The sequence below is a fragment of the Vanessa cardui genome, chromosome 2 (genome assembly GCF_905220365.1).
Source record: "Vanessa cardui chromosome 2, ilVanCard2.1, whole genome shotgun sequence".
Lineage (NCBI taxonomy): Eukaryota > Metazoa > Arthropoda > Insecta > Lepidoptera > Nymphalidae > Vanessa > Vanessa cardui.
Window position 1 is genome coordinate 13,500,762 of NC_061124.1, and position 24,216 is coordinate 13,524,977.

General features: G+C 34.1%; 1 protein-coding gene and 1 non-coding gene across 2 annotated transcripts in view; one reads left to right on the forward strand and one right to left on the reverse strand.

The window, feature by feature from the left end:
* LOC124540995 (diacylglycerol kinase eta) overlaps positions 1–24,216 on the reverse strand; it is a 198,504-nt gene that overhangs the window by 50,858 nt on the left and 123,430 nt on the right. Inside the window, exon 3 of the mRNA XM_047118770.1 lies at positions 21,528–21,608. Coding sequence (XP_046974726.1) covers positions 21,528–21,608 — 81 coding nt within the window. The remainder of the gene's footprint in view (positions 1–21,527; positions 21,609–24,216) is intronic.
* Positions 22,977–23,060, forward strand: Trnal-cag. Its single transcript has one exon. It is a non-coding gene; the product is annotated as a tRNA-Leu (tRNA).

Here is a 24,216-nt window from a genome sequence, read left to right on the forward strand (position 1 = left end):
GTTCCCTTCCGTTCCGTTACTTTGTCATGGATCCTGTGCTCAGAACCTTACCAAACTTTCACCAAATTACCCTTGAAGTATATATTTTATAATAAAAAAAGAATTATCAAAATTGGTTAACGTGATTTTCAGTTATTCACCTATTTGTCGCGCATATACATAATGCAAATTTAAGACTTATGTCGTTTTCACATGGATTCCATCATCGGAAAAAAAAATAAAAAAAATGGGACCCCACGGGAAGCACTACCTTTCAAACAAAAAAAAAAATTATCAAAATCGGTCCACCCAGTAAAAAGTTATGAGGTAACAAACATAAAAAAAAAAAAAAAAAAAAAAAAAAAAAAAAAAAAAAAAATACAGACGAATTGATAACCTCCTCCTTTTTGAAGTCGGTTGAAAAGTTAATATTCCTTACAGCGCCAGTGTTAATGGGCTGGGATGACCCCTTATCATCAGTTGGCCCAATTACTTCTCCACTTTTTATATTATAGAATAGCTAAAACCTCGCACGCTGTCTAACGCTTCCTTTTTTTATTAATTATTATCTGTTACGATTGGCGCTAAAATATTTTCCACGCTGAAATGTAATAATTGTCAAGGCGATCGTTTCAACAAAATAGTATGATAAACTCCATGAAGATATATATAACATATGTATACCAACTAATATACTAAGAGTTAAAAAAAGTTAGTGTTACTGTAGGTTAATCTCAAATAATCCAAATTAATATACCAATTACCAATGTCTATTTTTAAATATATTTCTCCAATATAAAAACTTTTTAGTGAATTTTATTTAATAGAGTCGTATATTGTATTAAATCGTCACAGCTTAAAGGGTTTATATCGGATATTTTTTTATGTTTACTGTCGAAAAAATTATTTAAGTAATTAGTTTTATTTATATAAAATTATTTACATCAAAGATTTCGACTCTTAAAACTGTTTCCTAGAAATGAAACGGAGCCAGCTCAAGTAGATCCTAGAACTGTAGTGCCATTTCATCATTGGTCCAAGTATCTCACGATTATTACGACTAATTCAAACAACATAAGAGTAGGAAAACGACATCGAATGTTGTATTTTATTTTAAACTTGCGACCTGCCCGGCTTCGCACAGGTGCAAAAATTAATACTAAATACGACATCACATTACAAACTTCTAAAGCTATCAGTGTTTCTTTACTATATTGTCCTTGTATTGTATATAAAAACCTTCCTCTCGAATCACTCTATGTATTAAAAAAACACATCAAAATCCGTTGCGTTGTTTTAAAGATTTAAGCATACATAGGTATATACATATATGTCAGAGAAAGCGATTTTATTTATACTATATAGTGATGATAAAAATACGAGACTTACAAAAAAAATTCAAATTTACATAAACAAATATCTAATATAGTGTATATTAAAAAAATATTTAAACAAGACTTTGCAGTTATTTTAGCGGAGTGACTGCCATTAGACAAGAAGTTTTGAATTAATTAAAACTTTCCACCGGAAACACTTCGCACTGTAGTTCTAGTACAACGTTTTATTTCAGTTGGACTGTTACGGTAATGGACAATATTATTTTAATGTTTAAATATAATTTTTAATGTACCTTGAATATAGAAACATGGCAGTTGTACTAATATTCTAAAGAAGTGCCTCATACGAACTTTTACATAATGATTGTACCTTTAGTTAATAACTAACTTATTAGTATATTAGTTGATTTCAGGTAAATTGGGTTCAAATCTGCGATCGATATAAATGTTTTTTTTTTTTTACCAACGACTTCCTGATTCGGGATTAGGAAGTTAGTTTAGGTTAGAATTTCTTGTGCAAATGGATAATTTTTGAAACTGGTAGTCAAGGCTAACGATCGATCACGAGGAACTGCATTCCATGTGGAATAGTACTTTCCTAAAAAATTCATACATTTTGTCTTGCGAGAAATCCTTAGTATGCAAAGGAATAATAATAATGAAATAAATGTAGCCTAAGTTACTCCCCATGTCATTCTACCGACAGAACAGATCCTTTATATAGATTTTTTATAGAAACCGTATATACTGAGTTTAGAAAAAAAAGTTATTTTGATAAAGAGACACTTCGATTTTATTTATTCGTAAAGATATTGTATGGAGTCATAAGACATAACTTATTGTGTCCACGTAACAGGAAGCAATATATTCAGTCCTGGCGTTTTTCTGATAAAGTCTCGCGTAGCTGTGACGTAGATATACATTAGTTTAGATATCGAGTACAACTTTGTTTTTTTTCGTGTATGTTGGGATAAAATATTGATACTTCTCGTAATATATCAACGCAAAGAACTAAATGTATAATACATAAATATAACATTAGCCGCCTGTAAATTTTTCACTTCTGGGCTAAGGCCTCCTGTCCCTTCGAGGAGAAGGTTTTGAGCATATTCTACCACGCTGGTCCGTGCGGATTGGTAGATAAACATGTGGCAGAATTTCCTTGAAAGTGGTCAAATGCAGGTTTCCTCACGTTGTTTTCCTTCACCGCCGAGCACGAGACGAATTATAAGGGTTTGATTCCGCAATCATCAGTTAAGATGCACGCGTTCTAACCTCTGCGCATATTATTTTTGTAGTAAAATGTTTCAAATTGCACAGCATTCAATTGACGACAAAAAATAATTACCTGTTAAATTCATTGTGAGTAATTCAATCTTAAAACCAATTTGTATCGAGTAAAGTTGTCGTTTCCCACGTATTCTTAAAAACGGGTCGCTTTTTCATTTACGAACCTGAAGCTATTTGATAGGGTTGTCAGCGCGATTTTTTTATCAAAATTTACTTTATTTTGGTATAGGCGAAGCCAATTTGATGAGAATTCATATTCGCAAGCTTGAACTCCAATTAAGGAAATATTTAAAAAAATTAACGAAATATATATTATATGCAGCACGTACATGTAAGGGAGTAGAGAAATACGGCAGGCAGAGGGCATCACGACATCAGAGAACGTCACGCCGTTTGCAGACATATGCGTCAGTCATACCATCGATGTGCTACCAGATGATCTAAATGTAAACGGTACAACCTGTACATATCCCCAGAGGGTAAATGCAATGTATTCGCAGGGAGAAGGTTTGAAGGTTTGGCATTGTATTTAAAACTAGTTGTGCTCGCGACTTCATGCGCGTTTGATATATCAAAAAAATGACTTATGTAGCCTTAGTTACTCCTTGCGTAGGCTATCTACGTGTGAAAGTCTCGCCAAAATTGTTTCAACCGTTCCATAGATTATCCGGAACAAACAGACAGAGAGACCGAAAAATTAAAAAAAAAATGTTTTTTTGACATATGTACCGTGTATGCATGGCGTAAAACGTGGTTTAAAAAATGTATAAAATTTTAATATTACAAAGAGATACTCACAACAACTATTTTATTATATGTATAGTATATATAGATTACTAGTAGTAATATTTAGTAACAAGAACTTCATAAAAATTGTCATCCTTCCATGTTTTACGACTCGACGTTGCAAAATATTCTCTAATCATCATATACGCAGTCAGCAGACTTACGTGTAAGCGGTAAATATTGATATTTTATGACGCTCAGCTCAAAATTTATACGTAAAATAGAAAACAAATATGATACTAATATGTTTTTTTGGTTAATTCTCACCCATATTCTGTTTTTATAAAAAAATGTTAAAGTTAAGTAATTTTAGTTATTCATCTTAACTAGACAGCAAGTTACAGTGTTAGTTTTGTGTATGTCTGCCATTACTATATTATAATATAGATTAAAATAATATTTATGTATATTATTATTTTTTGAATTAAAAAGATTTCGATATATCATGATCATATAAATGCATCTTTTTCAAATAATTATCTCTAATACACATGTGTCAGAATTTCACCCGACACATGTAGGATTTCTTCACAGTTTTGATTTTGAAATTTTTTAAGCACGTGTATCACAGCAAATAAATTGTCTGGATTTTAAATAACTGTACGACAGTTTGCATAAAAAAATTCTATTTCCATATTTAGTAGTTTATAATGAACATTATAAAATATTCGTACTGTGTTCTATTGAAATCGATGATACATACATTGGAAAAGGTAATATCTGGTATAGGTACGCTTAGCAATAATAACAGAGTTGGGATTTTAATTGGGGGTTTCCGATAAAGCTAGTTATTCCCCGACGGTTTTATTAGCGTTATTATTGTGTGGTCGCAGAGCTGTATTATTGACAATTTTCGAAACAAATATTGAAAACTATAGGAAATATCAAATATTATTAGTGCTGTAGTTGACATACATTAAAAGTTTAAAGAATATATTTGTGTAGCGTGGTTAAATAAGTTTTAAACTTATTAAACACATTTGCAGAAAACCATGTTTTAAATTCTGAATTCTAACATTTAGCAGACACACACATACACACATAGGACGTAACTGAAAGTCAATGAAGGTCGAGTTCATTGCAGGTTCATTCGGCTGCCTTTATTAAAAAAAATACGATCAAAAATGATTGAAAACTCAAATTTTGTTTTCTATTTTTATGATTTTATGCAAACATTGAATACAATAAAGGCAATTATGAGCTAGTTCTCGGGTACAATAGCGATATTCGAAGGCTTATATAAATCCAAGTAAAGGGAAAATTTATTCACGTATTCATTTCTCAATTGACAGTTCATATTTCTTCTTTTGTACGGAAAATATGGATTTACTTCACGAATGCGTCACGGGAAATATATAAAGGATGTACCTGAAGAAATTTACGTACATATTTATACGTATTTTTACATCCGCTCTTGAATGAAAATCATTGATCGAAGTGAAGTGCGGACTTTTAAGAACGCTTCCCGTTCCGACACACAAAGGTCAAATGCTATACTATAACAACAATATAATAAGTGTACAATCGAGCTAAGGTTTCTCCCTTTGAGAGGAAGATTTGGGGCTAATTCCACCACGCTATTCCAATCTGGGTGAGACACATCTGGTATTTACTACACTGAAATTCTTCGCGATATCTTAACATGAAATTCATTTATACAAATATGTGTTTAAATCTACCAGTATAAAGTTAAGGACTGTAAAGCATTTGCAAAATTTAAGACATATGTTACTAGCAACCAGCCCCGCATTCGCAGTACAATGCTGTTACTAAGTATACTACAAATATTTTATTGTTTCCTTACTATATTGTTGATGCGTTATAAGCAAAAGCCTTCCTCTCGAATTACTCTATCTATTAAAAATACATACGGAATTCAAATAAAATCAAATCAAAAAAACTTTATTCAAGTAGGCTTTTACAAGCACTTTTGAATCGTCATTATACAATTAAGTGAAGCTACCACCGGTTCGGAAATTAGATTCTACCGAGAAGAACCGGCAAGAAACTTAGTAGTTACTCTTTTTTAACATTTAAAAATACAATGTCATGTTAGTTAAATACAATTATTTAAATTAATTAATTAGGGATGGACAGCGGTAAGCGACTTAGCTATACTCGTATACTATGTAATGATAATGTTGTAACCGAGGTATTATTGAAAAAGTATGTGCGACGTTTGATTTATGTCAGCACATTTAAAGGTTATATAGCGCCTTCCGTGTTTTATTTCTGTACACTACAATTAGTTATAAAGATGTACATATATCAAACGATATGTTACAGCGACATACTGTTACATATAATTGCAGAACAAACTAGTTCGTCTGTTTGTGACATTTCTTTGATTAGAGTCTTTGAGCCGAACCCTTTGTCTATCCATCGGAACATTTGTTAAACGCAAATGCAAAGCGTTCACTGGGGCCATTAATGTAATAACATCAAAAGGGTAATTTCACAAATGTAATTTTGCTAGAGCATTTTAAAATTTTAAGTACGATTTTAGCAGAAACTGTCATTAATTTTATGTTATGACTCATTTGGACTTGGGGTGAGAGTAGAATGAAATTAAAGTTTATTATTATAAGTTTTATTCTAACCAATAAATGACCTCCCATAAGGGATGAGACCTCTTCTTCTTGTGAGTTGGTAGATCACATGAGGCAGATCTGATACATCACATGTTTCCTGATATTTCCATTGTCCTCGAGTAAGAGATTATCTACATACACAAATTAAGCACAAAAAGATATATCGAAGGTATACAGATACAATAAATAAATAAACATTGGACAACATCACATACATTACTTTGATCCCAATGTAAGCAGCTAAAGCACTTCTGTTATGGAAAATCAGAAGTAACGACGGTACTAAATATACCTAGACCCCAGACAAGATAGAAAACTAATGAACTATTTCTACATTGACTCGGCCGGGAATCGAACCCGGGACCTCAGAGTGCCAATGAAGACCGGTGTACACACATACGGTCATATCTAGATCCTTAGAATACTTGATTCATAACCAAATCGAAGGTGAATACGTTTTCAAAGATTGTAATTGTACGTTGTAAATAAACAGATTATAATTCCGGCATATCTGTATTCATCGCCGGCTGTCTCTCTCTTTTGAGGAGAGTAATGAACTACGTATATATACAAAGTCTCGATAGGAGTTACAGCGGAGCGGTTGTAACAAGCAGAAGCGATATCATTCCGACTCGTGCCGACCTTTTAATATTCAACAAAAATATAATTATCAAAGACAAACAAATTTTATTTATACTGGCAATGAGATTTGAAATCCAATTTAAAGATTTAAGAACCTGATTAGCGACTACTCGAAGGAAAATTATCTCAGAATTTTAAGAATAAATAAAATCATTAAGTTTGCCTGTCCCTTTTTTATGGTATAGGTTGGCGGACGAGCATATGCGTAATCTGATGGTAAGTGGTCACCATTACCCATAGACATTGACGCTGTAAGAAATATTAGCTATTCCTTTAATCGTCAATGCGCCACTAACCTTGTGAACTAAGATATTATGTCCCTTGTGCCTGTAGTTACACTGGCTCACTCACTCTTCAAACCGGAACACAACAATACTAAGTACTGTCGTTTGGCGGTAGAATAACTGATGAGTGGGTGGTATCTATACCCAGGCGGGCTTGCACAAAGCGCTACCACCAAGTAGTTTTTTGGCTAATACAGAAACAGCCAGTCCGTAATTATCCCAAGGCTGGGTTTGCCCAGCTTCTAAGAATCTCCGAAGAGAACATTTATTAGAAGAATAATTTATACAATGCCTGAAGTTTTCTTAACGATATAATCTGGTACAAGATGAATGCTAACGCATATTAAGCACATAAAAGCAGATAAGTCTCACTCGTAGTTGATATTCTATATACTCAGCCATATGGCTTTTTTATAGACAGTATGAAGGCATTTACGTACATAACGTAACAGCGCATACGACAGCGAGCTAGACCATTACGTCCTTTTTATAGTGATAAAGATATAATTTGTTACATTGTGAGAACACAATGTAACAGCACACAATGTTCCAGACTTCGGGTTGTTACTGCGAATTTTTAGATAGAAATATCCATTAATTACTTATCAGCCCGACCTGGGACTTTCATAACAGGAACTCAATATCGGTGGCCACATATGTAGACGAATCAGTTATCAGACAACTAAGACTGGCCACAAATACATTCAAATAAAACAACGGAGACTTAAAGATTTTTGTATATTAACTTCTCAAGTTACATCACGTGACCTGTTTTCCTATATGATACATGGTTTGTTATATTTGCACGCATCACATATATATATATGGACATAGGGATATATGTCTGTCCCTATATATGGATATATGGACAGAGAAAGCAAATTTGTTTTGTACTGTGTAGTGATAAGCGAAATAATAACGTTACCCGACCACATAAGGACAGTATATAAGGCAATCGTGTTTTATTTAGTTATCCTTACGATTTTGACCAAATTTTTGGGTAAAATTATTAAATTAATATAATATTCATCGGCTTTTCGTATTCCAATTTTGAAATTCATCAGACACCTTGAAGGTTTTGAAAATCACTTTGAAATATTCCTTGGATACAGGTTAAGCTAATAAACCCGTGTTGAAAATAATTTTCGCTATATATTATTACTTAGGAAATTAAGTATACATAAGCTCTTGAACTTAAATTTTAATTGCTGTAATGTTTTCTCGGTCGTGTACAAAGATGCCTGTTCTTTTCATTTCACTGTGGAGTTTCACTTGATATATTACTAACATGAATATTAATCATAAAATCAAGATATATGTATTTTATATAAGGAGTCTCTTAAAAGCACTTAAATCGTAATTTTACATACATATTTAATGAACGTGGCATTTCGGCTAAAAATCTAGTTTCATAAAAATCCTAAATAAAGTTGATGTTTACAGAATCATGGAACCTGACTGTGTATAAGAAGAATAGACTCCTGACCAAATTCAGTAAAGGAAGCCAGTCTTAAGTGAGACCATTTAAGTATTATAGGGCAGTATTATGTGGGCACTATGATAATCTATTATGTTACTTTCATCCGATGCACTCAGGACCTCGAGACAACTACCAGGCTAACGAGATAGGAAGCCAGAATACATTTTCAATACCAATGGAATGATAATAGGATTATTAGAAGCCTTACAACTGTAATTTTTTAATATACAATTTTTTAATAATAAATATTAGGTGACTTTATTTCTTATATTAATATCAGTGCTTGGTAAAAGGATGGTACGATGACGAATTTACTTTGTAGTAGGGTCTGGGTCAACCACTCATGAGATAATCTGCCGTAACAACAATACTCTGTCAAATTAAATCAAAATTTCCTTTATTCAAGTAGGATTTTACAAGCACCTTTGAATCGTCATAAAATAACTGCATTAAGTGAAACTACCACCGGTTCGGAAAGTATATTCTACCGAGAACTATCGTGTCTTTGTTTGAAGGATGTGATGAATGTAGTCACGAGCTACAATCTTGTTTCTCAAGGTATTTGGAGCATTGGTGATGTAAAATTAGTTAATATTTCTTGCCAGTTCCAATATCTAAGGGTAGATTTGACCACTTATGAGGGCCATTTTCCCATCCGCCTTACCATGTAAAAGAACTCCCTACCGAAACTTTAATAAAAATATCCAAGCAAAATGATTACATCCCAAATCAAATATTGTCATGGACCACGTTGTTTACGTCGCCTTCTTATAAGGAACGTGATATTAGTCGTTGAACCCAAATCCTCTACTTATGTAGTATGTCACGTTTCTTGAGTAACTTTGACTATTTCGCATCCAACGATGACCAATATTGGCGCACGTCATACAATCATTGGGCCACGAACAAAACGCCAACTTCCAATAAGAGTTTTAGGATACGTTGTTGACAGGCAAGTTTATTTGTCTTTATACTGTGGGCAAATAAACGTCTTTGGCTGTTGTGTATTAGAAAGTATTTAAGAATTAAGTATATGTATATTATATTTTGAGATATATAATAATCTACAGAAATAATGAAATAATCTTCTAAACCTTTGATATATATTTTTCAGGTACTTCTCGCATACGTAGCATAATAACACTACTATCATATAACAGAAAATGACAAATTCTTGTATATTCGAAATAAATATAAATTTGGGGCATCTTGAAATGGCTCTAACGATTTGACTGAAATTTTGTAATACTAGTGAATTTGAAATTTAGTAATCTCGTAAGGTTCAGCCTGTGTCGACATCATTTTAGAAACCTGTAAAATAATTAGTATCTACGATAATGTATGTATTATAATATAAACCTTTCCTTTGTATCAATATCTGTTGAAAAAATTCGCATAAATAAAAAAAATCCATTGTGCCATTTTAAAGATCTAAGCATACAAAGGGATAGATATCAGACAGTAAAACAAAGTCGCTTACCGTTTTCTGTCCTCATGTACAGTAGGGGTAAGAAAAGGTTCGTCACCTTAAGATCTATTTTCGTGTGCTCAGTATGAGCGATAACTCTGCTTAACCAACCAAGAATGACATATTGCGTCGCAATGATTAGATGTTTAGATTCAGAAGGTACTAAGAGTTTCAAACTTGATAAAGGAATGAATTTGAAAACTGACGAAGGTTTTCTTACTCTGACTATACATATGCTTAGATCCATAAAATCAGTGGCGTAGCTAGGTAAGGAAGGGCCCCGGTGCATAGACAAAGAATCGGGCCCTTACCCCCTCTTTCCCATCCCTCTTTAACTAATAATTACCCTTTAAAATTATAGATACCAAATAAGAAACCTTGTGCGCAGGTCGTCATTTTCTAGCTACAGAAGCTAAAGGTTTAGTTTAAAGGGCCCCCTGAACTCTGGGGCCCTGGTGCACTGCACCTCCTGGCCCTACGATAGCTACGCCACTGCATAAAATTACGTAACGGAAATTGATGTGTTTTTTTTAATACGTAAAATGATTCGAGAGGTATGTAATACATGTTCAATATATAGTAAAGAAACACTCATAAATTTCGAAATTTCTTATGTGCTGTCGTAAATAAACAAATTCTGTAACATATTTCGTATCAATATTGCACCCGTACGAAGCCGGGTCGGATCACTATTAAAGTACATAAAACAATAGCAAATATATATGTCGGCGCGGAGCCACGAATTTAAGAAAAACACGTATCCAGAAATTATTATTTTAATAATTTAAAACTGTTTCATTGTTAAATGAATAATTTTTAGTGAATTTTGAAATGTTAAATTACTCTGAAATATTTTAATGTTTGTAAACAACTGTTATCTTGAGTGAATAAGTCTACCCACCTATTTTTGTTATAAAAGATCAAGCGACCGCCGGTTTCGACAGACTTGGTCGAGCCGTCGGAGCGATCGGACCGTCTCATATTGGAATAAATCAGAGAGGATTATTTCCTGAGTTTTATTTCATACCACCGAAGATGGTTAAAGATCGAAACTCTGACACTCGTGATGTCAGCTATGCTGACGTCATGTTTTTTAAAAACGGGCTGGGGCATGCCTGCTCCGTTATCAGAAGTGGGATCGGAACAAGCTCCGATCTCTGCCACGTCCTCATCAGCTTCGGTTCCACCTGTCATAGAAGGATCGCTACAAGACAGAACCATATTGCGAAGTGATAAGAAGATCTCTAAGCACTTCACACTAACTGCCTGCAACTTCGGTGTAATGGGGCCCATCTATATGGCAGGACCGCAAGCCACGGATCCAATAAATCATTCATCAGCTCCAAGGCCGACTAGTGCGGGAGTACCCACTTCGTCAACACTTGAGGCGGCTACTTCCTACAATTAAGAACAATACGCTTCAAGGGCATCCTCATTTGCCATGCTGTTCATATGTCTGGAACATCTTAATTGAAAAATCAACAAGTGACCATGTGGATCACGGAGATCATGGATAACACGGGGAAATGAGACACACTAAGATAAACAACACGTCAGGAACCAGCCGAGCAAATGGCCAAGTGGAAAGAATTATTACTACCCTCAAAAACGAGTTAATAAAAATGAAGAACTATGAGACCGAACAGTGCATCTAGTATATGGAGTTGCACCACTCTCTTATTACACAAAGAAAACATAGCATAGCACCTGAACTTCTTAAACCTGATCGACATTAATAAAGAGTCCACGTAACCACCATTACTTGATGTGATTAATTAATTGTGTCTTTCGAAATTTACAGGTTTCATAAGAATAACGACAGTGAAGAAGGTGATCGGCAGAGGGCGCTCATGGTCAGCTTCGTCGTGCACCGCAGCCGGGCGACCAAGAAACGCGACTGGTGCAGAGCGCGCACCGTCCTGCAGAATGGCCGTGATAGCGGGAGTTGCCATCCATATCACGAGCTGGTCAGTCAGTGCGAGTGGTCAACATCGACGAGAACTAATCATCGCATAAAACTGTGAGGCAAAATTTACTTATCTTACCTCTTAAAATCTAAAAAGAAAAAGCTTAAAATCTAAAAAGAAAAAATAAATAAAAAAAAAGAGCAATAACAAAAAAAAAAAAAAAAAAAAAATTTTTATTAATTACCATTGAGATTCCTCATGCAACCATAACTAGACACGTACACTCTGGTTTGAGAGTGTTACCTCTGAGCTAACCACGTGTTACCCTCGTACTACTCACGGATCCTTGATGTATCCAAAAGTGAACCATGAGATACCGTTGGGAGGCGTTGTGGAGCCGTGGTAGCCATTTATATACCGTAATCTGGAGAGTGATACCTCTGAGCTAACCACGTGTTACCCTTGAGCTACCCGCGGATCCTTGATGTATCCACAGAGAACCATGAGATACCGTAGGGAGACCTTGTGGACCGTGGTATAGACATGTATACACCACAGATCTACGACAACTTTTAACAGTTATGAGCATAGTATGCGTAAAATCTTCCCATATTTATTACAATAAAGGTGCATGAGAGATTTCTTTGTGTACTGTTTTACAAAACAATTATCAAAGGTCAACATGATGTGTTGCTTACAGATACCTGCTTCAAAAATGTTTTTGATTCGCAGATTTCCAATCGCACAACTTAGGCAGGTGCAGAGCGCGCACCGCCTGTCAGAATGGCCGTGTCGGCGCGGAGCCACGAATTTAAGAAAAACACGTATCCAGAAATTATTATTTTAATAATTTAAAACTGTTTCATTGTTAAATGAATAATTTTTAGTGAATTTTGAAATGTTAAATTACTCTGAAATATTTTAATGTTTGTAAACAACTGTTATCTTGAGTGAATAAGTCTACCCACCTATTTTTGTTATAAAAGATCAAGCGACCGCCGGTTTCGACAGACTTGGTCGAGCCGTCGGAGCGATCGGACCGTCTCATATTGGAATAAATCAGAGAGGATTATTTCCTGAGTTTTATTTCATACCACCGAAGATGGTTAAAGATCGAAACTCTGACACTCGTGATGTCAGCTATGCTGACGTCATGTTTTTTAAAAACGGGCTGGGGCATGCCTGCTCCGTTATATATGATGCGTAAAGACGTTAGTACATACTCGTGGATTTGTTGCCCATTCTGCGACACGAACACTTTACGTCTACATTTACGTCTTCCTAATGTTTACACCTTTTTATATTGTCTTTTTTCCCTTTACGACGTCCGTTATTAACAGGTCAAGACCTAGTTTTGTATGTGTTTTAGTATATATGTAGTTAAGATAAGCGTTTACGTGTGTGGCTGCGTCCCCAATGTTGCAACGCTTCCATTAAATTAGTGTGTAACTAGCCTCATGGTTCAATTGATGCAGTCCTACTCCTTAACATCTACAATATAGATTGAGAGCCAGTGATCGGCAGACTTACGTTATAGTAGCAATCTCCATATTACTCTCAGGTGTACTGCTTACTACAGGGAATAGTTAACCACCATTTCACCAACAGCAGATGAAGCAGTATACCTGACAGTAATATGGAGCTTGCTACTATAATGTAAGTCTACCGATCACTGGCTCTTGGACTAATAGTGCACAACTTATGTGTCGCAATATTGAGTTGAACTAAAAGAACGAAAGTTTTTGGATACGACGATAGCAAGGTCAAGGTGTCATTATTATGAACAAAAAAGTATATTCTGATTAACTAAAAAGCAAAACCAATACGAAATTATTAAGTACCTAATTATCATAATAACATAATAATTGCATTAGCAATTATGTTGTTCGGATTGTTACATCAACAAGACTAAACTACTGAACCGATAGTAACGTAAACTAAAATAGAGCTAGTCGGGGATTGAGACAAGACAAACGGTTGTGTTATATAAATATAAATATTTAACAACATCACATATATTACTCTGATCCCAATATAATAGCATAATAATAGCCAATGCACTTGTGTTATGGAAAATCACAAGTAAAGATTTTTTTTTAAGACATAGGTGTCAAGCGAGCAGGAGGCTTACCTGATAGAAAGTGACTACCACTGCCCATGGACATCTGCAACACCAAGGGGCTTGCAGGTGCATTGCAGGCCTTTAAGAAAGGAGTACGCTCTTTTCTTGAAGGTTCCCATGTCGTATCCGTTCGGAAAAACCGCCGGCGAAAGCTGGTTCCACAAAGTGGTTGTGCGAGGCAGAAAATGTCTAAGAAATCGCGCTGCTGTGAATTTTCGGACATCTAGGTGGTGCGGATGAAACTTAGAATTTTGACGAGTAATTTTGGTACCACAAAATCCCCCAACCCTAAGACAACATAGAAAAGTAATGAACTTTTTCCATATTGAAAACTAGTGTACACACTACTCGACCACGGAAATCTTAAAATACGAGATTTACTAGAAAACTACGACTACTATTACTACTAATACTACTGTTAGTTTAAGGTTGTTAGTTAGGTGATCTTGAACTTCAAGCTTGTTTCAGACCAAGTTTCGTGGTTTGGCCGTGATAGCCAGACAGACAAAGTTACTGTCACATTTATAATTTTAGTATAGACGTAAATTTAACTAAGATGTGGACGCGCAGAATTATTAGCATTCTAAATTTAAAAGAAGGATGCTATGAAATAGAAGAACAGAACAGAAATTAAAACAGCTTGTATATTTCCCACTGCTGGGCTCAGGCCTCCTCTCTTATTGAGAAGAGGGTTTGGAAGATATTCCACCACGCTGTTCCAATGCGGGTTGGTAATATGTATGTTTCCTCACGATGTTTTCCTTCACCGCCGAGCACGAGATGAATTATAAACACAAATTAAGCACATATATGTATATAGAGGGGCTTGTCTGGGTTTGAACCCGAAATCATCGGTTACGATGCACGTGTTCTAACCACTGGGTCATCTCGGCTCATGTAATGTGTAATATGATTATACATAAATCTGAAAAGTATGTTTGTTGGATCATTTCATAATCTCCAGTGTGCTTAATGGCCCGTCTAATGAGAACAATTAACATAACTACGCGGAGCAGCAATCATTTATTTATTTTATATTTTTTAGATGTGGATTTTAATTTAAACGAAAAAAGAGCTCCCGTAGAGACTCGCTTGAGGTTGTATTCCAAATGCGATGGCAAAATTATTCATGAATCTGTAGCAATTAAATAACAAAGAGTATCAAATCAAATTCCTTTATTCGATATAGAAGCATCACACTCATTCATAGTCAAATTACACTACCACCGTTATAGACAAGAAAATATCCTGACCCGAGAAGAACCGGCGAAAGGAGCTTACAGGGTTTTATTTTTTCAATTTAATTATTTACAAATATTCAATATAAAAAAGCCATGAGGCGATCGATTAATTCTCAAGGTACACTTTTGCACACAGCTTTCTTTAACATCCTTTTTTAAAATTGGCAACATAAATTGCCGAAGAACCGCATAAATTGCTCCACAAAAGGGTTAGTGAGTGGGTTCTTTATGGCCTCTTATGTACTATTGTCTAGATATATTTAAATAAAATTTTATGATGATGGGCTGAGTAATCAAATCGTGAAATCGCAAGAAACATTATGTATAATATTATTATAGTATCATATGTTTTTAACGCTGAATCTAATAAAGCTAAATATTAATGTATGAAAGATAAATAAAATGAAACTCAGCGATAATTCAAAATTTATTGCAACATTTTTTTCTACCACGACAATAATTACTTAGTAAAGTCAGTTAGAACTGTGTTAATGGTTTCAAACTTATCAACGTAAATCCATTACGCCTTAGAGCGGCACCACACTCGTGACCCAATAATACGATGACACACCGTGACAAGCTCATTGAGGTCACAAGGCTCTACATCGAATATTAGAAAATGAAGCAAATTTTGCATCTCACATAGCTGTATATACGGAGAGGAATATTTCATCATTCATTTCATTGTGTTCTATTTAATTTTAAACGTTTGTTTAGGTCGTAACATAATGCATGATAAAACATATACAAAACTTTTTCAAAACATTTAAAATATAAGTAGGAAAATATAATATTTTAAATAGATTCATGTATTTTGTGCACAAACACAAGTCAATTCTTGATTTTTTAGTCTATGATATCTAATAATAAATTAAATAAAATGACAAATTTAAACACGGTTATTTAGAAGCGTTAAGATACTGGCAACACTGACTTTCAATATATTTAAAATCGTGACAAGATTTAGATATTTTCGCAGGGTAAGCTGAAATGACACTTGGAAGTACACAATAGTTTATTTTTATAGCACAGACATATCGCTGTAATACAGTTCTTCTAATTTTTAAACCTTTGTCAAGTTCCGGTGGATTGTAGGTTAGGTTAGATAGTATGAGCTTGATATCTTAAATATCTTGCATTTCCGATTAGTATTTAGGAAATTTATAGAATAATGTATAGAATAATAAAAATTAAACGAGGTAGATTCGAAGGAGGTTTTAATTCAGCTTGCAAGATTTAACCTAAACAAACTAACAAACACTGCATGTTATATAAAAGCTCGTAGAAAACTGACGCCACTTTTAATGTATAGCCAAGCAAAGCAAACCGGGTCAATAGCACAAAAAATATGAATACATTAAGCTCTTTTTAAATGGTTTGCTATCCGGATGTACCGTAACAGCGAATTCTGACACAGCAGAGTCAGACCGTTAATCCCTTAATGCCCCGGATACACGTGGACGTATGATAAACGGTCGGCTCATTCGTGACCTCATAAACCTGTGTCCGACCCTATGTAATTCGACTTACATTAGAGTCCATTTGCATATTAATACAACAATGGACCTCATTTAGTCCTTTTCTTTGGAAAAATTTGCTTTTATTTTTTGGTCACGCGATGTAAACTTTGGTAAAAGAGTAACCACTGAGTTTCTTGAAGGTACTACTTCTGGGAAGGAATGTTGTACTCGAACTTCACTTGGTGGTAGGGCTTTGTGCAAGCCCGTCTGGGTAGGTACCACCCACTCACCAGTTATTCTACCGCCAAATAACAGTACTCAGTATTGTTGTGTTCCAGTTTGAAGGGTGAGTGAGCCAGTGTAACTACAGGCACAAGGGACGTCTTAGTTCCCAAGGCTGGTGGCACATTGACAATGTAAGGAATAGTTAATATTTCTTACAGAGTCATTGTCTATGGGTGATGGTGACTTACCATCAGGTGGCCCATATGCTCGTCCGCCAACCTATACCATAAAAAAAAATTTGACCCATGTGGTAACCCTGTAAGGGTTAACTTATCCGATATTAAGCAAAAAACTAGGTTTTGATGCTGCCTGGCAATAAAACGATACTAAATTTAAAAGCTGCAAAAATGTGACATAACAACGGCACGCCCAATACGTTTGTGGAGAAATAATAGCACATTAAAAAAACCTGTCCAATGAAAAAGTATCGTTTAAATCATTTCCGGGTAAAGGCGTAACACATAGTTTTGAACTCCGGTCATAAGTATAAGAAAAAACAATGTTTACTTAGGATACAGTAAATATTAATATAGTATGCGAAACTTTTGTAACGCAAAATGACGCTACAGAAATATACATCATTTATCTTCATACACCACTAAAATATTAACAGATTGATGATAGGGTTGATGGTTCGTTTGGCCGCGCCTTTGTATTCTCTATCCCGTGATTATGAATGCCATGTAAGTTAAGTAGCTAGATAAATTTCGGATTTTCAGGTCTTGGGTTCAATGCGTGTCCAGATAGCCTAGTGGTTAGAACGCGTGCATCTTAACCGATGATTGAGTTTTCACGTGCTTGATTTGTGCCTGTGGTGGAATATATTCCAATCATTCTTCTCAAATGGAGAGAAGAACTTGGCCCAGTAGTGGGAAATTTACAGGCTGTTGATGTGATATGATAATAATGATGCATTCAAACCATTGAATGCGTCATTATTATTCGGGCTTAAGTAATTGAGTTAATCTGTCAAGAAATTCTAAACAGAAATTGAAAAGAACGCGAAGCCTAAGTCGGATGGGGTTTCTTTCCGGTCAGATTTGCTGTCTAATCGAATTCTTAGAAAGAGAGAAAAGACCTTGTGTTTGAGCATATATTCGTGTACTATGATGATACACCGCAATTTTTAATGGAATAATTTTGTTGGCAAACCAGTAGGAGGTATTGTCTGATGGTATGGGATTACCAGCGCCCATTGACATCTGCAACAGCTGGACTTGCAGGTGCTTTGCCGGAATGTTGGTAGCATATTTTTTTGTAAGAAATATAACCGCTGCATCGCTACACTAGCATCCATGGGCAGTGGTCTCACATGATTAGTGGGATTTGGTATATAATTTGCCGGTTAATATACCATAAGAATTTTGTTCATATCTTACTTTAATAAAAGAGTTGAGATGGTCCAGTGGTTAGAACGCGTACATCTTATCCGATGATGGCGGGTTCAAACCCAGGCAAGCACCACTATATATATGTGTTTAATTTGTGTTTATAATTCATCTCAAGCTCGGCGGTGAAGGAAAACATCGTGAGGAAACCTGCATGCGTCTAATTTCATCGAAATTCTGCCACATGTGCATTCCACCAACCCGCATTGGAACAGCGTGGTGGAATATGTTCCAAACCTTAATGGAAGAGGAGGCCTTATCGCAGCAGTGGGAAATTTACAGGCTGTTACTTTACTTTACTTTTCTTACTTTAACATGTACACCTACATACAATATAAATGAAGTTACATACACATAAACCGAATCCTAATATTAGGGCGCTTAATAAAACTCACCTAAATTATTTTCTTTTAAATTCTGACGTCTAATAAGCAAAGTTGCTATATCACCCGAATTACTTGCAATATACCGAGGTCGTGTATTGAGGTCATATTCCGTTTTTCCACATACGCTTTGCCGATGCCGGTAGGCTCACAAATAATGGGTAAAAACTGTTGAAAATTTTTTACAACATGCTAACATTTTTTTATAAACTTTTGTTAGTTATTTTATGGGTTGATTTTTTTAACAACGTTGTACTTTCGTTAGGTTTCATAGACTGGTTCATGAGTTCAGAAACTTTCGACACTAAATACACATATAAGTGAAAGTTTAAAATTAAAAGTACAATTAAATTTGTACATATAATAAAATTGGACTGTCAGTTTGTAATATTAAAATAGCCCTATTTTACTCAATGCATATGTATGTATACACGGTACATATACCAAAATAACATTTTTAACAATTTTTGTCTGTCTGTCTGTTTGTTCCGGTTGATTTCTGGACCGATTTTTGACAGGACTTTCACTGGTAGATAACTGATATAATTGGGAGTAACTTAGGCTACAATAATATTTATTTTTGTTAAATTCATACGCGTAAAAAGTCGCGGGCACAGCTAGTATATAATAATCTCTAAAATACTCCGTGTATTTTAGACAAATTAATTCATGCGAGGAAAAATTGTAACTTGGCCAAATAATATCCAGACCGGCTGGAATCAAGAATTCCGCGAAGATTAATAAAACCAAGAAATTCTATTCAACAAGTCTCCCTTGAAACAGAGAGTAAATGAAGAAGTCATAATAGTAGAGTTGAATGGAATCGTCACCATTTAGCAATCCAATCTAAATTTCGTTACATTGCGATGCTGACGATAAAAACATAAATACAAACAAAAAATTTAGATACAATCATAAATAAGACATAACCACGGTATAGACTGGTGATGAGGTATCTATAAAAACATTTTAAAAAATTGGGGATTGCTAGGCTAATGCTTGCTCGTGTTGAGAATTGGAATTTATTCATCACGCTGGTTGGTTATAATTTTAAACATTTATGGCAGATTTTTATCTAACATATAATGATGTGCTCAAGATATCGTCACCGGTGAGTACAAAATATTCATTGGTCTTTTCTCGAACTATGCGGGTTCGAATGCGTCTTACCCGTCCTAAAAGTCATTTCGGGTTTTTGCAAATTAACACGATTTTGAACCTGTAAACTGACAGGCAGTTTGCCGTTGACCTACTGACTGAATATATGAAAACAAATAAACATAATACAATAATTAAAAAAAAAGACCAAACATCACTTCTAGGTCGTTTGTTAAATAACACACAGAAATGTTTTATGGAAACTGTCAGAGATATTACAAACGATAATCCAGCGTCATATATCATAAATGACTTGGCATCGCTCTGAAATATAAAATACACATTTTGATAGATGTATAATATTTATCATGCGTATATGTTATATATTTTAATGTATCTAATATTATTACGATGTTTTACAATTGTTTTTGCTATAAAAATATATTTATATTCGACTTTTATCCCACATAAAGAGGTTTCCTCAAAATGTTTTTCTTTACCACTGAGTCCGAAATGGATGATAAACAAAAATTAAGGGCATAGAATTTCAGAATCTTATACTAAGATCCGCGTGTTCGAACGAGTGCGTCTTACCTGGCGAATGTTCTCAAGTTAATATCTTTGAAACAACATTAACACGCAAGGGCGAAAGTTTTCTCGACTAAGACCGTTAGGAAATGTAAATTAAGCCAAAAACTTTTGCTACTAATGAGCGTTTAACTAGTTTACTTAATATTTCCGCTATGAATTATTAAGGTATTCATACTCTTTCTATTCATTTTAATCTCTTTATACTCTTAATACTTCGAAATTCAAAAATAGCAAATATACGATTGTTTTTTTTTTAGGACTCGGCAAACCGATAGACTGCGATCTAAATCAAACCACCAATTTATTCCGACCACAAGAGGAATAAAGAACAATAAACAACATTAACATTGGATTGAGGTGGTATTGTTGGCCGAGATCTTGAATAATCAAATGTTCAAATTTATAACGCCAAGTTTCCGACTCCGCAAAGTCAATAAATCCTTCTTGGCGCAAGGTATCCATTTCTATAATAAAATTCCGCAAACATTTTTAACTTTGCCGTTTCGTTCAAATAGTTTATAAAAAATACATTGGTAATAAAATATTACATACATAATGTATAATTGTATGTAATTAGCGTGACTTTATTTTTTAAGTGTTAAAAAAGAGCAACTACTGAGTTTCTTGCCGGTTCTTTTCGGTAGAATCTTCTTTCCGAACCGGTGGTAGTTTCATTTAATTGTAAAATGACGATTCAAAAGTGCTTGTAAAAGCCTACTTGAATTAAGTTTTTTTTTTTATTTGATTTGATTTAATGCGTACCATTATAAATTTGAAGCGCCTGAAGACTATGTTGGAATAGAGTCTATGTCGAAAGGCTCTGAAGTAATAAATAGAATATATTATAGCAAGTATGTAGATAATTACTTAACAGTGAAAATAAAATACATTTCTGCTCTGTACAACATTCTTACAGAAATCAAAATACCCTTTGTTTTACACCAATAAATAAATAATTTAAACACGGTTGACAAAGATACACAGGAGGCGGCCTTATCACTAAAATAGCGATCGAAATTCATACATTTAAGTTCTTGTTAATTTAAGTTCTTAATCAGATGCCATGAATTTCGGCATAATTAATATAGGTTGGTTAAAACAGGTTTGTAACAGTCAATCCGAAGACTGAACTCCTAAAACAAAGAGTATATGATATAGGTAGTTTCGATTCGATTAATTTTCTCAGAATACGTACTTGAAAGCTGTGGTTTGCGTTACTGATGCTGCACTCTGCAAATGTTGCGTCTTCTAGTTCGTGTTCATCCCAAAGTTGACTCTGTAATTAATAGATACAATTAATTATAAATTTAATTAATTTTGCTGGATTAATTTTACCCGTAGTGGTATTTCGGGAATAGTTATTAATATTATAAACAGATAAAATTTGTAAGAAGGAAACAATCTCCGGAACGAATGCTTTAAAAAGGAAAGTAAAGTAAAATAACCCCCGTAAAATCAATCTACAATATGTTATTTCCTGTTTCTTATAATTCCATACCCATTCTTCCAGCCTTTAATAATTTTATTCATAAATTAACTCTATCCGTACTCCGTACTACTTCGATATAAAGTGAAGTAAAGTAACAGCCTGTAAATTTCCCACTGCTGGGATAAGGCCTCCTCTCCTAATAAGTATTGGGTTTGGAACATACTTCACCACGCTGTTCCAATGCAAGTTGGTGGAAAGCAAATGTGGCAGAATTTCGAAGAAATTAGACACATGCAGGTTTCCTCCCGATGTTTTTTTTCACCGCCGAGCAAAATGTAAATACGTAGGTTCTTGTCTATTTAAAACATATAAGTTAAAATTACATTTTAAGGTCAATCTTGTTCTTTTTTATTTTACTTACTAATTAATATTCTTTGTTTCTTAATTATTATTTTTTTTCTAATAATTTTATTTAATTACTAATGTTTTTTGTAATGTACGAGTCATAACCTTTCATTTGATACCCCACTTGAGCATATTTACAGACATTCGGTTTTTCTTCCCCACTTTAACCCCCCATAACTTTTAAGCGGCTAAACCGGAGCTATGTTGCCGCAGACAGACAGACACACAGACAGACAGACAGACAGACAGACACGTCAAACTTATAACACCCCTCTTTTTGCGTCGGGGGTTAATTATAAAGACAAATTAAGCACACATACATATATATATATATATATATATATATATTTATATATATATAGTGGCTTGCCTGGGTTTGAACCCGAAATCATCGGTTAAGATACACCTGTTCTAACTACTGGGCCATGTCAGCTCTTGATCGCTTTAATTGAAAAATCACAAGTATAGTGCTAATTTATTAGGCACTAATTACATTTATTTAAAATAATTTTCTTTATTAATATGGTTATTGTTAAATCTAACATAATTTTAATTAGTTGATAAACATTAATATAAAATTTTATATAGTTTTAAGATTTGAAAGAACTATTCTACTCAAGAAGCTACTTGGATTGCTTCAACTTAAATAGAAATAACTTGAGAAGTCTTTAGAGTTGTTCTTAAGAACAAACTCTGAAGTCGTCACAGAATAGAATTGCGAAATGTCAGAAAAAAATATACAAATATGCAATATATATAAATACAAGACATTGTTTGTTATAATTCACTAAATTCACCCTGTAACGTACAGTCAGGATGGCCGAGCGGTCTAAGGCGCTGCGTTCAGGTCGCAGTCCACTTCTGTGGGCGTGGGTTCGAATCCCACATCTGACAATACTTTTGACTCAAATAATAGAAACAAAATTTTTTAAAGCATCGATTTAACTTTAAGTCATTAGTGAAATTAATTCATATAAAATCATAGCATTTAAAGTAAACTCATCAAAATAAAGTTTCGAAGATTTCATAAGTAAGGGTGAGCCTTAACAGGATAGCAATGAAATAATCAAGTTATGTCTTTTTGATTTTTAACAAAGGTGACGTAAATATATTCGCTTATAAATTTATTTTATTTGCCGTCCAGCAGCGGTTTTATTTATATTTATTTATTTATTTATTTGAAACACCATCGGCGTATTCACAAAAACACTTATGTAATAAAAGTACACAGACCAGTGCAGTGTGATACAGCAGTACAGGCATTCACAGCACATATATTTATAGTAAAAAAATATCGTTATAATTTTTGTCGAGCGACTTCTAATATTGAATGGAAAATTCGAAAAATATTGTGACAAATAAAATAAAATAAGTAAATATATATAAAATATAAAACCTCTAAACCAAGAACGTATTATTTTACATTCGTAGAATACTTCGTAGCACATTCACTAACGGGTCGTACGGGACCGTAGTACGTGTCGTAGCAAAGCTACGCCGTTTGTAACTAAGCAAGTTTTGTACGTTTCTTTACATACATGTCATTATGAATGACGATTATGCAGTGTCGATCATTACATTATATTGATTTCTTATGAATATTTATATTGACCAATAAAATGCCACCCTTCTACGCGTGTTAGCTTGTGCGTATACATAACGCTGAGCTCTGATTGGTTAACTTAACTACAAAGCGGTTAAAATATAATTCAAATGCTTACACAACCCCTTTCAGTAGTCACCGAAGCGAGAATTTCTGCACTTGAATTACTGATTGAAGCGTAAAGATCCTTTGAATCTCAGTATCAAATTATAAGCTCGTCTCAACGTTCCGGGTTCGCTAAATATTTTTTTTATGTTAACTTTTAATAATAAACATTAATTTATTCATTTCGATGTTGATTCAAATTCAATGGTAAATAATATTATAAATAATGTAGATACAGAATTTACAAAAATATCATGTCATGAGTATTAAAAATATATCTAATTTTAACGCATAAAATATGTTAGACTAGAATATTGTAAAGTAAATAGACTTACGTTGGAG